Below are 17065 nucleotides of genomic sequence, written 5' to 3'. Positions count from 1 at the left end.
AGCGCCTCGGGCTTCCGGGCCCTCCGCGTCCTTGAGCCGCTCCGCACGCGAGCGTTCCCCGCGGCGGTGCGGTGCTCCGCGGGGCTGTCCCGGCCCCGCCCCGCAGGTGCGAAGCTGCAGCGCACGGCGCGCCGGCACGAGCTCCTCCGGCAGCGGTGGAGCAGCGGAGGTTTCCTCTGGGAGATCTCCGTGGGAGCGCAGCGGGGGGGGCTGCGCTTCGGCCGCTTTTGCCGTGACCGGAGCCCCGCGGCGGGGACCGCTGGCCGCCGGCTGCGCGAGACGACGGAGCTCGGTGGCGGTGACAACGTCGGGACGGTTACAGCGAGCAGAGCGGGCGTCTCGTTCCCGACTCGCGCCGATCTCTCTCCCGGTTCTCCGCTCCGTTTCGAATTCTCGCAGCACGCGGTGATTGCTGGGGTGCTGCTCCCCCCATTCGGGTTGCAGTCGCCGCAGCTGCTGTACCGCGGGACGGATCTGCTCTCTGCTGCTGTCACCGGGTTGTTACCTGGTCGCCCTCTCCTCCCGCTGTTACTCCGCCGAGCGCAGAGCTTGATGGCTGTGCCGCTTTGATCCCTCTCTGTCACACACAGTAGCGCTCCCTGAGCTTAAACCGTGACACTAAAGAGACTGTGGGTAAGGAAAGCGCCGTCCCCACGGAAGAGGCATCCTTCATAGAGCCGAGCTATTCACCTTCTGCAGCCTCCCTCCCTGGCACCAGGCAGCTGCTGGAGCGCGATAATCCCAGGGGAGTAAGGGCGAGCTCCCTGCACCAGGAGCTGCTGTTTGGTTTGGTCCATGGAAGAGCTATCTTACGCTGCAGGGTGAAGTTGCAGAGAAAAGCCTCAGCAAGAAGGGGCAGTTGCTGAGCAACCGCCGAGTTTTAATGTTCTTTAGAAACTGGAAGTCTGTGGTTAGTGGTTTTCCTTCCCTAAGCACAATTCTTTCCTTATGCATCTTTCCTGCAGCCGGCTTGCAGTAGCACAAGGAAGCAGGTCTGTGCCCGGCAGCACGCTGCGTTCTTTGTGCCGTCCTGCGCTCATCCACGTCCTCGGCTCTCGCTTGAACGTGCCCGAACATCTGCATCTTGGATAGCATTTATCTGTGCCAAATTAGCGCTAAGGTCTTTGTACTGCTTTTTCCCAGCTTGTGTGCATCCCGGCTGTCTCTGGGGCTTTAGGACTTTTTGACTGTTCCCAGTATTTTCTGAAGGGGCAGCAGGCAGTGGCAGCTACTCCTCTTCCTAAGCCTGGCTGCAGCGCGGTGTTGGCTGCACAGTCTCTGCAGGAACATCCTTTTGTGTGTGTAATTCCTTCCCGGTAGCCAAGTTGTTCTCTGCTGAATAAGGTTTGTCTTTCTTCCTGTTCTGGGAAATCCAATGAATTACCCGAAAGTGCACAAATGTTACGTGCTGAGTCAGTGGCGTGAGGGGAATGGGAAGGCGGCTTCCTGGCATAACGCGGGTCTCTGCAGGAATTGTCACACTTGGCCAATCTCTGCTGTAAGGAGCAGTGCAGCTCTACCTGTGCCATCTTCTGTGAGGAGCCCCATTCTTCTGCAGAATGTGGAAGAGCACGTGGTGATGTCAGGTCTGGAGGGAAAAAATGAGGGTTTAAGATGTTAGAGTTCAGTGTGGGAACCCTAAACGCTGGGGCTACGGTATGCCTGCTGTAATTCGGGGCTGTCCTTTATCAGGGATGCAGCAATCCTTGTTTTCTTTGTTGATGTCCCCTTATTCCTGTCTACAGGTGAAGAAGTCTGGAGATGCCTGGAATGTGGGGACCTCATTGCTGCTGGTCAGCGCCTCTACAGGACAGTTAATGAAGCTTGGCACGTTTCCTGTTTCCGGTAGGTGCAGCCTGAGAGCCTGTTCCACTGCTTGCGGCGTCCAGCTGCCGTGGAGGATGGTGGGTGCAGAACCAACAGTAACGGGAGGTTGGTCTTGAGGCCGTACCCTGCTGTCACCTCTGTGTCCGACCTGCCCTGGAGCCTGTGGCAGAGGCTGCGCGCTGCTGCTCGCGGCCACGCTTCGGTACCCACAGCAGCCCTTTGGAACTGACCTTCAGTGCTGGCTGCAGCCTGATGCTGCCTGGCAAGGTGCTGCCATGCTGACGCACGCACATATGGGAATACAGATGAAGTGTAAACGGAGGCTCTGATTTTCTGGTGGTAGCAGAAGCCACGGGTTGCGTGTTTGTCTGCAGCTGCATTCCGAGGTAGAGCCCAGGGAATCTGGGCTCCTGTCGCTGTTTCCATATGTGGTAGGTGCGAGAGCGATATCAGGGCGTTGGGAAAGCTGCTGATTTGGCAGGGGGGGCTCTTGCCTTTTTCTTCCTCTCCTTTTCAGACTGCCAAGCCAGGCAAACTTGCCAGGAATCTTTCTGATAATGTCGGACACCCTTGTCAGCAAGGACAGAAAGGGCTCTGTGACGTGCTAGGCTTCCTGGCAGCAGGAGCAGTGCCTCCTGTCGGTTTTTCGTGAGTACTCAGTCCAGTTTTCATACTGCAGAATCGTATTTCTGAAGGGGCTTGTGTTTTTGAGAGGAGTAGGAGCTTCTGCTGGCTTCTGGGTAGGAACCACTGTGTCTTGAATCTGGAGAGGTTAATGTTTTGGACCCTGTTAAGGCAAATAGAGGGTAAAGGAAGCCAAAGTGTGGCTTTGGAGGAATGTTTGCTGTGCCAAGACAGGCATCTGTCCCTTTGCGTTTAATTTCTTACTTTAAAAAGACTTTGTTGAATTATTATGGTTGTTGGAGTATTTTTTTTTAAAAGTAAAGCATATTGGGCTGCCAAAGCAATGTTGGCTCTGTTGACTTGGAAAATGTTGTTAGTTAGAATGCCTTGTTAATCACAGCTACTTCTCTATATTGCTGCAAATCCCAGTCTTTATGGTTTCTGTTGGTCTGAGTATTTGTGTTCAACTATGTTGTGTCAGCTTCTCTGAATCCTGTTTTTCTCTTCTCTCTAACGAGCTCGTGTCCTGTTGTTGAGCTTCCCTGGATTCTCCCAGTTAGCCAGACTCACATTTCTGTGTGCCAGTAAGTCTTTCTTCTTTGCCTTCTCTTCCACTCTTTCTGATGTGAGTCTTGGTTTGGAAATGCCTGGGTGCTTCTTGTTGTTGAGGTGAATAACAGCCGAGCTGGAAGCAAACCCTGCTCTTAATGGCATCTTACAGAGAATTTTATGTTGTCATTTATATTGTAAAATGAAAGTCCTTTTTTTCTTTTTTTCCCTTTTGGTTTTCCATAGAAATGAAGATAACAGCTTTTCTCCTGAGGTGTGCAGTAACTTGCTGATGCACTTCTCTTACACTCAGTACTTTTGGCTAGCTCTGCTGCCCAGCTCAGAGGCCATGCTGAGCGAACAATTGGAACCTGCAGCAAAGGAAGCTGCCCTTCCCTTTTTCCTCGGTCCAGGCTAGCGCTGTTCATGCAAACAAATTCCCAGTTTGCACTCTGTTCTCCTTTCTCTTCTGTTATCCTCAAGCCATGCTGGGCAGCAGTCTTGTGCTTGATATCCCAAAGCCAAACTTTAAAAAGCCTCTAATGGTAGGAGCCTTTGGCAGCCGGTAGCCGTGAGTTCCGGCAGCTCTTGTGGAGTGTTTTTTACAGTCTTCCTGTGGATTAGCTGCGTCTCTGGCCTGGCACATAATTTCTCTAATGCTGATTGGCATTGATCCAGTCTCGTTAGCTCTGTTAAGCTCGTTAGCTTGGTCAGGCGAGGCTGCTGATCATGCTTGGCACTGGTGGTAGCTGACGTACATGCACGTCTCTGAGGATTTCAGTTTTTTGTCACTTCCCTCCTTCCTCAGGCTGCATGTACAGGAGCTTTGTCCCTGAAACCCGTGTTTTCTCCGGCGTGGCTTGGAGTGACAAGCGAATCCCTATTCATATATCTTGGATATTTTACGTTGTTCTTTGGCTAGCTGATCCTTAGGCTTGGATCTGTTCAGTTGGAGCTGGCCGAGCAGTCTTCTTTTAGACGTTTCTGACACAATATCTGTTGTGAATTAACTCTGAATGTGCTTTTTTTTGCCTCTGAAATCTGTTGAGTTAGCATCCATTTCAATGGTCATTTTTTTAAATTGATACGTGGCTTCCCTGGATTTGGAACATATATTGCACAAGAATTCAAATTCTCCACTTAGATAAGGAAATACAGAGGTGGCATGCTGTCTTTTTCCTAGATCTGGATCACTCTTACCAAAGAGAATTATTGGAAGAAGAATCTGTGTTTGTCTTTCACTACCTAGACCATGCTATTCTTTTAGCTTTCCATCCGTTTTGTCCGTAGTACAAAATAGAAGGTACTGCCTTACATGCATAAAGTATTTCTGGTGTTTTGATGTCTGTTCTTTTGTTGATTTTTTTTTTTCCCCACAGATAAAAACAATATTAAAAATAGTTCCCTCTTTTTGTAGGGATGTTGCACATTTACACACCTGAGGGATGGGATGCCATCCAGAGAGACCTAGACAGGTTGAGCAGTGGGCTCAGGTGAACCTTGTAAAGTTCAAAAAAATCCAAGTCTTGCACCTGGGTCATGGCAGCCCTGCTATCAGTACAAGCTGGGGGATGTAAGGACGGAGCACAGCCCTGCCAAAAGAGGACTGGAGATACTGGTGGATGGCAGCTGGACATGAGCCAGCACTGTGCCCTCGCAGCCAACCAGATCCTGGGTTGCATCCAAAGCAGCACAGCCAGCAGGGCAGGGAAGGGATCTGCCCCTCTGCTCTGTGCTGCGAGAACTCACCTGGGGTGCTGTGTCCAGATGTGGAGTCCTCAGCACAGGAGAGACATGGACCTGTTGGAGTACCTCCAGAGGAGGGCCACACAAATGCTCCAAGGGATGGAACACCTCCCTGCGAGGACAGGCTGAGAGCTGGGGCTGTGCGGCCTGGGGAGGAGAAGGCTGCGGGGAGAGCTGAGAGCGGCCCTTCAATATCTAAAGGGGGTCTATAAGAAAGAAGGGGACAGACTCTTTAGCAGGGTCTGTTGTGATAGGACAAGGGGAAATGGTTTCAAACTAAAAGAGAGGAGATTGAGATTGGATATAAGGAAGAAGCTGTTTACACTAAGGGTGGTGAGGCACCGGCACAGGTTGCCCAGATAAGTGGTGGATGCCCCATCCCTGCAGGCAGCCAAGGTCAGGGCATGGGGCTCTGAGCACTGATGGAGCTGTGGGTGGCCCTGTGCACTGCAGGGGGTTGGACTGCATGGCTTTTAAGGATCCCTTCCAACTCACACCATACTGTGATTCTATTTGAATCTGAGTAGGATGGGATGAGAAGACCCATACGCATGGTTTTGTTATGTACGCAGTATTTGTGAAAATATAGTTTTGATTATTTGAAAACTCTAGATTCAGACAGAGTCAGTTGGATACATTCAAGTGGAAAATGCTTTTGGATCCAGATGAAGGAAGTGATTGAGAATGGTGGTAGAATCCCTGCTGTAGCAGAGGGCTTAAGAACTTTTTAGGAAGGAAGACGGCTGAGGTTAAGTTCCTTCCGAACTGAAATAACAGAGGATGTATATTATTATGGTCTATAAAATGAATCTAATTTAAGTAGCCAAGCAACACGGGCTTGCTGCAGAAATCTCAAACAAAAGCCAAACCCTCTGCATTAGAGAAAAAATATTCAAAGTGTATCTTCCAAATACTCAAGTTTACCGAAGGTGATGGATTGCTAATGATTTTACAGTTACAGAGTTAAATATAAACTGTTTAGTTTGTACCCCAAACCAAAAAATTAAAAGCTGAAAATCATCAGGAGTTTGCAGAATGGAGAAGCTCATCCTCCTGAATCTGGAAGAGGAAAGGAAAATACAGGAAATTTTGTATCGATCCAAACCTTTTTCATTGGTTGGCCTAACGAACCGAGGGACTGAAGATGAGGATGACCAGCAACGATTAATGCAGCTTGGACCAATATTTCCATTTGGCTGAATACACCAGATTTTTATGCATATGCAGTGTGGCTTGACCTGGAGAAAAATACTGGGTATTTTTATTTATTTTTGGCTTTGGGGTAATAAAAATTAGCTTTGATGGCTTAATAAATTAGATTAAAAAACTATATTCTAAACCAGTTAATGCTAAGTTAACAGTATAAACAGTTGATTTTAAAAAGTGCAAGCCTTTGATATCCGAGTGTGCATTGAATCTTTTCATGCTGATGAGGAGTTACATAATTATATTTAACCAATTTTAAGTAGCAAACTGACCTCCAGTGTAATATATTGGCTACAATTAAATACAGTCTTGAAATCTTTAAGAAACTGCTTACTCTTGTTAATATAATAGTAACAAGAAGTCTAAACTAATAAAATTGGTTTAAATCACAGTATGAACGGATGTATTATTTAAAGTGCATTCACGTGACAGACTGTTTTTGTTTTGTTCAAGTGCTTGCACTCTTCTTCTTTTTTTAAACTTTCCCATTAACCTTTCCTGGAGCTAGCAACTAACACACAGTGCTGTAAGCTGCAGCAGGCTGTTTTCTCTAAGCGGGCACTGTAAAAAGCAGAACAGTTCTGGCAGAGTGCACAACTGGCTCTGTCTCCTGTGGGCATTCTGAAACGAACTTGAAACAAATTACCTTTCTGCCCATTTCCCGCTGAAAGGAGATTCTTCCCGGAATCCCTCGCTGCTGCCCGTGGTGTTGGTCTGCAGCATGACAATTGTCTGCTGCTTGGAGAGCAGAACTGGATTCAGCGTCCTGTGCACTGAGGGGGTGCCTGAGTCCCAAGCTACAGAGGAGGAAGAGACCCACTGTTCATTTGCAAATGCTAGTGATTTGATTTTCTTACAGAGGCATGTGATTTTTTTTCTGTACTGAACAGTATATTTCGTATGTGATAAAAATATTTTTTGCCCAGCAAAACTTAGCTGATCACCTCAATTCTTTTTACATTTGGGGGCGCAGGAAGGGAAATCTGACAATCTTGCATGAGGAATTGCTTATGTGTAGCTAATTGAGTATCTCACGGGGGTTGAAGGATAAACTAGATGCTTTCCGAGGGTATCTTCCACATCTTTTTCCTGTGGTTCTTAGGATATCCATTAAACTGACACTTCTGTTTGAAGCAGGTGATGCCTCCATCTTAGGAATGACCACAAAACCGGTCAGCACACCAGGCAGTGTGCCACCACCACAGCTTATCAGTGTCTCAGGCTACATCTACTAGCACTTAACTGTCCGTAGTGTTACAAGTTTGTCTGTCTTAAGTAATCTGGCTGCAATTTGGATCCATTTCTTCTAGTTGCCTTCACAATGGATGTGGAAAGCAAGCTTTTTTTTCCCCCTTCTGTTCAAGTAACCTTTTCCTGTTTGCGAGCAGCAGCCATGTCTCCTGTCAGTCTTGGCTGGACTGAAGAGGCCCTGGATGTAGCCCTTCCTCATAGGCTGTGTATGGACTTTATTCCACCTCTCTTGGTTCAAACTGTTTGGCACGGGCCTTCATTTTCTGAGAGCTGCTTCCTCCCCACAGACAACTGGACAAAGAGATGTGCAGTGACAGGATGTGAAGCTGAACTGTACAGATGTTGGCAGATAAAGATGTAAGCGCAGCTATGTTCAAGATGCATTTGGAACGAGGTGGTGTTCGCTACTTTAAATCTTCCTTTGACTCTTCAGCTGTGAACACAGTCAGGTTTTGTACACACACCAGGTGGATTTGGGAGTGGTAACAAGGCAGGTGAAATATGGCAGGAGCAGGATAAGAGGAATCTTCCCGGTCTTCTCTAGTTTCTGGGAATTGCATAAAACTGTTAGGGCCTCAGAGGTGAGAGCTTCTCTCCACTAACGCTGCAGGCCCCTGGGAATGCCTCTTTAATGATGTCTCCATCAGCTTTGAAATAGAGCAGCTCGCTATCAGATGTAGGGAGGAATAGTTGCTAAGTGCCTGTTTGCACACAGATTGCCACAACTGTTCAGGAATGTAAAAATACAAAGGAACCGAGTAACACTTTGCAGGTGCAAGTGGTCACATTCCTCAGGCGAATCTGAACAGCTACTGGAGAAGTGGATGACAATCCTTTGTATCTAGGGGAGCTGGAAATTCCAGTCTGAGCTTTTTAGTTAACTTGTGCAGCTTGTCCCTTAGGACACTGTTATCAGAGAATGTAATATCAGCGTAATTAGAATTACACAGACCAGTATGCGCCAGGCTTTCCACGTGAGTGAGGTGGGATCCTTCCCCTGAAGAGTTCGTCAGTCTGCACAGACAAAGCAGCAAGCCGGGAAGCAAGGGAAGATGCCGTGTGCCAGTCCTGCTGTCATCATTTACAGATCAGAAGCTGCTACTTCTGAAACTATGTATAATCTATGATGGTTCAAGGAGGCTCAGTTTCTCTGCTTTGCTTCTCAGCCTGTACGTATTCAGGAGGTCTGCAGCCGTTAGGCACGTATGGTGGGTGTACAGGCACTGTGAGGCTGGATACTGAAAGGCATTACTGCCTGAAGTTCTGCTTCTGTTTAGAGGTGAGGCGCAGTAACAAAGATGAGCTTCACTTCACTGCTCGTTGTAGTTCACTGCAGAGCTGTGTGCAGGAGCTTTCACTCAGCGGTATGTGCGTACCAAGCGGTATTTGTTTCAGTACCTGATCTCAGGAGCTTGACTCTGCCTTTCAACACCAGTGAAGCATATGTTAGGTCTAAGTGCCTTGGAAATACAATGAGGTGTTAGGATTGCATTGAAGAACCTGGAATGCCTCCAAACTGCCCCCACGCTGAAACAAAGACCTGCTGCAGTTTCTTCAGGCATCAAGTGATGCCTTTTCCCCAGCTTACACCAGTCCCACACACATACTGAAGTGCCTGTCTGTGCCAGGGTAAATCTGTGTATCTTAGGGCTGGCAGATAGGCTGAGCGCTGCATCTGTCTGTAGATAGGATATTGGACAGAAAACTGTATAAACAAGGTGTCTAGATGTGCAACCGAACCCTTTCTGCTTACAGATCTTAATCACTTGAATATCGCACCAGCTATGATGCATTTTTTTCTGGGAATAAAGCTGTAAAATCTATGACGTTTCACAGCTCAGTTTGCATGTTGAGTCATTGTTGAAGCTTTTCACGTGTTCCCTTCATTTGCCAGCTGTAATGTTCAGGCTTATATCTCTGGCAAAAACCACTGTGCAAATTCCAAAGCATGGGAAGGAAAGCAGCCCCCGTTGTGCAGTGGAGATACTGTGTCAGCATTTGCAAGAGAGAAATACAGATATTTGACCTCAGGTTGTTTAAAAATAAATTTGCTTTGGTGCGTGTTGGTGTTTTGAGATGGTATCGGTAAAATTACGCAGAAGAGGTCCCCTCCACCTGTTTATCAGCATTTTTGAAGTACAGTCATTCTGGCAGGAATTCATATCTAGAGTGAATGAACAGATTAACACCTTTTCCAGAGCCCTGTTATCAGGGCTGTTGTGTTCTCAAGTAGGTCATAAAGGCAGAAGCAAGAAGTAACAAGAGAATTCTGCGTAGGAAAAGGTAAATTACTGCAAAAGTAACATCATTTTGATAAGATGTTTCCTGTTTAAAATAGACATTTGGACTACGTGTCCTTTGGCTTTAAGGAAGTCTCAGACAAAATCCCTTCCCAGTTGCTTAACTGTCTGGGTGGGTTTTATTGCTTTGAAGTTAGGCTTTATCGACTGGCTTCATTCACAGACTAGCTGGCTGCTTATCACATCTGTGGATCACAACTTCAAAGGTTTGTCTGTGAAGCTGGGATTTATGAGGTCACGTGGAATCCCCCTTGGAGGGAGTTCAGCCTGTGGTAGCAGTTTTGTGGGGAAAAGCCTTTGTCTGTAGGTGATACTGGGGCGGGGAGGGGCCCTGCGATGCACCAGAGGTATGTGTGTGTTGTGGGGTGGTGCTGATAGCCAGGGGAGCGCTGGGTTGTGAGCACTGGTCCATTTACAGCACGCAACGTATAGAGAATGTGGGAGACCAGAGCACATTCCTAGACACAGACTCACCGTGTTGCTGCTTCCAGTAGAGCTGTGTGAAATGTCAGAAGGAATTAGATCCGTGCTGGAGCTGACAACCGCACTGGGCTCTGCAGCACTAGGCTTCGCTGTGCTTTTACAGCCAGGCTTAGAAACTGCGCTGAATGAGGGAAAAGAGAGAAAGTTACATGTATCTCTATATATCTGTATATCAGTTTTTTGTTTTTCATAAAGATGGCTGTTTGTTTAAGAAAGGGGGAGGTGGGGAAAGCTGCCTGGCTTTCTGCTTATTTCAATAGGAAGCAGCAGCTGTCAAATCTGCAGCCAAAGCTGCCTCGTCTCAGCCCCAAGCGTCCCTTGGACAATATGCCAACAGAGACGAGCATCTCTGGTAAAAGCACATCTGAGTACTGTTGCCTCTGAACATAGCATGATTTTCAGGCTGCGTTCAGGCATGCCAGGCTTTGCTGACTGTACAAAAATGGGAGGGCTCGTGCAGCAGCATACATTTGTTGCATCTCTGTTTCTTGTGAAGTTTTAGCTGATTTGGCCACTAGAGATCATGCTTGGCTTCAGAGCAAGTGAAGTGATGTAACTACATGTGCTGCAAGCGGGAGAGTACTGCCTGTGCTGATTTATACCTCTCAGCTTCCTTCCAGGAGATGCAGATTAGGTTAAGTGATTGAATGATCGCTGTGTTGAAAGTGTTGGAAGGAAAGTTACTTTTCCTTGGATGAAGCACCCTGGGAAGTTACTTTCTGCAGGAGGATGACCGAACAGACTGAGGTACTGTGAAGGCAGTATATCCCAGCTCACCGTGCAGGATTTAGGAAAGTATGTAGTAAACATTAATCTGAAGGGGACGTGGCTAGCTGTCTTCCTCACACCCAGCCTTCCTTGATTTGTCCATCAGAACGTGGCACTGCTGCAAAGAGTGGTTTCAGGTTAATGACTCGGCAAAAGCTACCCTCGTTCAGCACTTACTAATGCAGCCCCCCTTGGATCAAAGCTCCACCCACGCCTTGCAAAGAAATAGAGCTTATTCGGCCTGTGCAGCCACACGCTGTCCTCCTGCAATGGCTCCTCCTCCCCTCCCACCCTTGGGTGGATCCAGAGAAGGGAAAACTTGACAATAGTTAGCAAGCAGCAGAGCTCGGAAGAACTATTGCAGAAGCATGTCTAACTAGCCTGGGTAGCGGTCATTCTATCCTCCCCAAGGGTGCTGGTGCTGCCGAGTCCGGGAGAGGATGGTTTCAGCCATGGGAGCCAGGAAAAATCTGAGAAGGAATGAGCAGACGAGAGACCTGGCATTCCTCGGGCAGCTTGAAAGAGAGGTGAGGTGTCTGAATCAGCGCAAGATTAAATGAGCACTGGCTGCTGCCATGTTGGCAGAACAGAGCCGTTCAGAGGCAGTCGGACAAGTCTGTGGCTGAGCCGGTTTATCCACTGTTGAAGATGGGAAGTTACTTGTCAGCCCCTGCTTACTTCGCTCCCAAGGATCCCTTTCGGTAAGTCCTGCACGGGATTAGCAGTTGATCTTCAGGCTGTCATTTCAGCCCTGTAACGCTATGCTAAGCAGTTAGCATGTGAGGTGCGAAGAGCGAGGTGCGGGCTTGTGTGCAGGGAACGGCTGGCCTCAACCCAGGGTGCTCTGAGGAGAGCTGCTGCTTACCAGCCTCCCTGCTGAAGGCTCTGCGAGGAATGGCACCTATGTTGCACAGCAGTGTCTGTGTAGCCCAGGCAGGCGGGCTGCCTTACAGAGCGACAATACACGCTGCTGTACCCCGTGCCCCTGTGCTTTGCTCCGCTGCCAGAGGAATGAGGTTACTGTGGCTGCCGCTGCTTGTGTCTCTTCCAGTGCTGCTTTACTGGGGCACAGTATGGGCTGAGGGAGTGCCACATGCTGCGGAGTTCAAGAAGGTGATGTAATCTGCAGTGAGGCAATGCATAATCTTGTTTGAGAAAGAAATAAAGTACCTTGCAGGTAACTAGGGACTCGCCACACACTTCACTTAAGTGGAAATGATTCTTGTCCCGTGATATTTTGGTTTGTATTAACAACCATTTTTGGCTCAGTCAAACAAATGAGGCTTGAGAAAGGCGATGGCTACAGAATAAGGCTTTGATTGCATTACATCTCCATGGTGAAAGCTGTTAGTGGGGCTGAGTGCAGCCAGGATGGTGACTGACGCTAATGTGCTGATAAGGTGAATAAATGGGGGCTGGCAGTTCCATTGTCTCTCTCCTGTCCCCTCTGCCTGGATTTGCACATTATTGATTCTGTTCCTACAAACACTGGTGTGCCGATTTGGAGGTGGGGAGCCTTTTGTTAGCACAGAGCAGGATAGGAGTAAATACTGCTGTGCAGCGGCTAAACTTCAGTAGCAACTTTCTGAGAAAGCATCCACTTTCAGAAGGCAAGTGAGCAGCCGTTCATTATTTGTACTACACAGAGAGCATCACACGCTAAGCCGTAGGTACACCTACTGAGTGGCATGGAAATAGCTTTGCACAGTCAGAGCTTAAACATTATGTACTTAGTCTGTGTTTTGTCGCATCTGTGCTTGCTTGGCCAGCATCTCTTAGAGCCAGTGCACACGCTTCTGCTGGGCCTGGCTGGGATGCCTTTGGGTTAGCTGCAGGCTGGAGTTACGCTGCCTGTCCGCAGCCTGTCCTCTTCCCCTCTGCCTGCAGAATTGGAACCGCAGCCCTTCGGAGCCTGCCTAGCGGTAACTGATCCCGCCTGCCAGTGTGTGTGGGGTGGGTTTTATTAATGAGCCCTTCTCAAAGGGATCGTCTCTTCAGTGCCAGGGAAGTCTTTGCTTCCATGAGGGTATTGGCTTTCATTTCGATGTAAAAGAGATGCCCCATGGATTGAATCTCCATCTTGCTGAAAACCAGGCTGGGTAACTGGTGTGACTTGATCTTCCCACCGCCCCCCACAAACCCATGAAGCCATCAGGCACCAATTTGTGAACTCTCGCTGCAGCACTGCAGAGCATCAGGGCTAAATGCTGTGCTCCAGGTGCTGCTGGGGTTCCTGGAGGGTGACTATGGGAGGCAGATGAATTTATTCTTGATTGCCAAGGATTGGAAGTGAAGATTCAGTGTATAATAAGAAAAGAGCTCTGCAGATCTGAAACTGGTGGCTGGGCTGCAAGAGGAGCCACATCAAATATGGCTGCTAGCAGTCCTTCAAGAAATGAGGTTACCATGCTTGGCTACTATGCCACAAGAATAGCAAATCATAGATTAGCCGCTTCTAATCTAAAAGAGAAGTAAGAAGTCTTTTCTTTTGGTTGCAGTGACTGACGAAGATGAGCTTGTTTAATGCCTCTAGAAGGAACTGAATTTCTTTTTCAGCTGACGTGAGGACAAGCAATGGCAGTGCTGTAATGCTGTGTACTCCAGTGAGGCGGGAAAGGAAGGAGACGTAATGCTTCCACCTTCTGTGATAAAGATCTGACATATCTCTTCAATGAAAGTCATGTGGAACATTCATGTGATGCCTTTATCATCTGGGTAAAGGCACTGAAACAGTTCTTATAACTATACCTGTGTGCTGTCCGCCCTCAACACCTGACAAATCTAAAGCCTTTCTAAGGGATAGTGAGGGATGAAACAGCCAGTTAGAGCCATTACCAGCACCAAGCTTCTCTGGGCTGGTTGCTTTGTTCCTGTTGCCTCATTGCCCAGGGTGGGGTGCTGAGCCTTGAGCTGCAAACTTGTCCTGCCCAGATTTGTTTAATTGCATAGCAAAGAACTGACTGCTTGCTGGCTCCACCCCCCTCACCTTCATTTTGTTACCGGTTTGTTGCAAATTAAATACCAGTGCTTGTTTCCAGATGGAAGCAAAGTACTCAAGGTGCTGTAAAGTTGGAGTCAGTGAGGACGCAGGGGAAAGGCAAAGGGAGGACAAGTGTATGTGATCTTTTGCAGCCTGTCTGAAACAAACTGCAGCTGTGTTGTTTTTGTAGAAACTTCAGGTTTCTTAAGTAGAAAAAGAAGTGGTTGAAGTTGGAGAAGGGGGTAAAGAAGTTTAAGGAGGTATTGTGCTTAAAAGCAAATAAAATAGCCCACCTGCTTGGGCAGAACACGGACAGAAAGCTGGTTCTTGGAGTCCTGGTAGAGCAGCCCCGTCTACAGTGTTGCTGTCTGCATCCCAGGTGCAGGTCTGGTCACAGCTCCCTGTTTGAAGATGTAATCGCTCTCGGAGCATGCACTGGTACAGGCATGCACGCAGAAGTCGGATAAGTCTGAGGGATCCAATTTACCTATGCTGAGCCAGATGTTCCTGCCACAAGGTGATAGAAATCTTTGCTGTTAGTCTCCACTTGTTCTTTCTCCCTCCCACTCACCTACTTGATCATTCATCTTGGGGTATTTACTGCGAGTGAAAGCCAAGGACTAATGGTTGAAGGCAAAATGCATTGCGGTGCCCTCGAGGTCTCTTGCATACCATGAGCAGGGTGTAACCCTGACAGAGCCCCAGGGCTCAGGCTATAATAATGCAGCTACCCTGTGTCGTAAGGTGAAGTTACAGCTCCCCCTGCTCAGACGAAGTTGGCAGGGGTTGTTGCACGCGCTGGAGTCCTTTCCCATCACAGAGGGAGGGGGAACAGCATTTGGAGCTCCTCAGCTGGGAGAACAAACAAACAAAAAAGAAGGAGCAGTTTTCCTGAGGGCAGGGTATGGCATTAAATACTGAGGTGTGTTTTCCCCTAAAACTGTAGGCTACTTACAGGCTGCTTCATCTTGTTGCTTGGCAGTCCCTTGAGATGGAGTGAAGAGCTCTGGTTGGAGATGGATCCACATTGGATCACAACCAGCGTCTCGTATTGGTACACCCGTTACATGTTGGTGGAGTTTACGAGGAATGTCTTTGGCACAAATAAGCTTTTAGAAAGCTTGTGAAAGGTGAGGCCAGCAGTAGCTCTCTTCTTAGACTAGATGCATGTAAAATGTGTACGTCCGCTGCCACAAGCTGCTTTCAGTGCACTTGGTGTACACACTCCCACCTCCTTTGTGATTCTCCTCCAGTGCAGTAACTGAGCCAGTGGTTGAGGCAGGAGAAGAAACTCATCCAACCTCTGGGAAAACGTTGTGCTAGCAAAGACATCAAGGTGTTCCCTAGAGTAATGGTCACTAACCCGCCTTGGGTTCTGTGCTCAGAAATGGCCAGTGCCAGACTGTTTGCCTTTTAAAGTCTGAGAACGTGCTGCCCAGGGCTAATGGAATAATCTTCAGTGATGCAACTGCTGAGGGAGTATAGTCCTGTCTGCGGCCTTATCTCTCCATTAAGTCACACCTCTGCGCTGCAGAAGTTAAAGTCCTTTACCCAGTGTGTCCTGCTGAGGCAGGATTATTTGGTGCTCAGGAGGTCTGAAAATCTGGGTTCTCTTGTGATTGCTAAAATGATATCTGCAATGGAATTGCTGCATCTCTTTCCTTGTTTGAGGGTTTTGTTCGTCTATTAGCTTTTTGCAGATAAAGGATGAATAACGATTGTTTCTTGGAATGGGAGCTTCTGGGAGGGCGCTGTCTGTGGAGGATTAGAGGGGCTTTCCACAAAGCTTGGTGCAAAATTGGTTTTGTGTTGCATAGGAAAGCGGATCCTACCCCCATTGCCTAAAGTAGCTGAGGAGCAGTGCCCTGGTAGAAGGCTTGGTGCTATAGAAACACTATGTAGAAACATAGCAGAGCTGTCTGTGTGCCTGGCAACTGCATGCTCAGAGTAGGAAAGAGAAGGGAGCAATATCTACAATGCAGAATGTGTGAAACAACAGATATGTTCTAAGAAGTGACTGGAATTTGCTTGAAACTTTGGAAGCCTGCCTTTTCCTTTGTATTGGTTGATAACCACCTCTCCTTACAAAACCATGGTGCTGGTACTGATACTCAGTTGAAAATGTGTTGTCGAATGGGGTGATTTAGTGCACCAGTAACTAGAACAGCCAGCAGTGAGCTGCTGCTGAGCGTCTGTTTTCTCCATGCAGGAGGGGATGTTTTCCATTGCTTTGTGACTCACTGCTAACAGGAACCGTGCTCCTTTGTTTCCTTCAAGGTGTTCTGAATGCCAAGATCCCCTCACTAACTGGTACTATGAGAAAGATGGGAAGCTGTATTGCCACAAAGACTACTGGGGGAAGTTTGGGGAATCTTGCCATGGCTGCTCTCTGCTGATGACTGGACCTGTGATGGTAAGGACTCTGACATTCCTGCCTCCATCTCCTTCTCCTCGGCTGGGAGTTGTCCTCACTGTGCAAACAACCAAATAAACTGACATTGATAGTCCCCTTGCTACTCAGCTTTTGTGTCAGAGATCTACAATGAGGCTTATCAGCATTCATTTTCAACAAGAGTGACTTAAAGGAGAGAACTGCAAGGATCTGAAGCATATGAACAAAGAGGAAGAAGATGCTGAAATGCACAGGAATGAGAAATAGAAGGATGGGTAATGGGATGCCAGTTTCTGTGGCACAGAGCATCATTGTCCATGGGTAGTTTTCCACTGCAAAGTTAAACCTCCCAGCTCAGGATAAGCAGCAGTTCTGGCTTTGGGGAAGATTGCCACCTGGACTATAGTGTGAGTGGGTTTCAGGCCAACGCTGCCTTAAAGTGGTGTTAGTCCTTCTTGGTTTAAAACATTGAACTGTGCCTGCAGAATATGGGGTTCCACTGCTTGCCTCAGCCTTGCAGATATGTAACCTCTAAAACTGTCAAGAATGAAACATAACCATTATTTTTCTAGAGCCTCAATAAAAGCATGCTACTCAACAGTAGTACTGAGACAGTTTCTCACTGCCTGTTGAAGTCTTTGCAAATATGCTCAATAAGGGAAGTTCTCATAAGGAAAATAGAATCTCAATGAAGAAAAATATTCTTCAAAAGTATTGTCTCAGCTTGCTGGTTTTTTATTTTTTTCCTCCCTGTCAGCTGTCTGGTTAAGTATCTTAATTTGTGCATTGCCTGTCTGCCAAAAAAAAAAGCCCTTTCAGCTTTATTAATTCAGGCGTAACATCAGTTATCATGCCAAGAGAACCAAACAGGAAGGTTTAATATCTTGTTTACTGGTCCATAGCAGACTATCAACTATTTTTGATAGCTGAGCAGCTGCC

At 47.7% G+C, this 17065-nt stretch overlaps 1 protein-coding gene across 4 annotated transcripts in view; it reads left to right on the top strand.

The window, feature by feature from the left end:
• Nucleotides 135-17065, top strand: part of LIMK2 (LIM domain kinase 2) — a 31608-nt gene continuing 14677 nt past the window's right edge. Inside the window, exons 1-2 of one of the 4 annotated variants that reach the window (XM_021413212.1) lie at nt 135-1845; nt 16012-16147. In XM_021413212.1, the coding sequence (XP_021268887.1) occupies nt 16130-16147 (18 nt within the window). In that variant the 5' untranslated portion in view covers nt 135-1845; nt 16012-16129. The other 3 variants (XM_021413211.1, XM_021413213.1, XM_021413210.1) reach the window with 3 other exon arrangements.

This window comes from Numida meleagris, chromosome 14 (genome assembly GCF_002078875.1).
Source record: "Numida meleagris isolate 19003 breed g44 Domestic line chromosome 14, NumMel1.0, whole genome shotgun sequence".
NCBI lineage: Eukaryota > Metazoa > Chordata > Aves > Galliformes > Numididae > Numida > Numida meleagris.
Note: the sequence above shows the minus strand (reverse complement) of the source record. Positions and strands in the feature narration are given on the sequence as shown.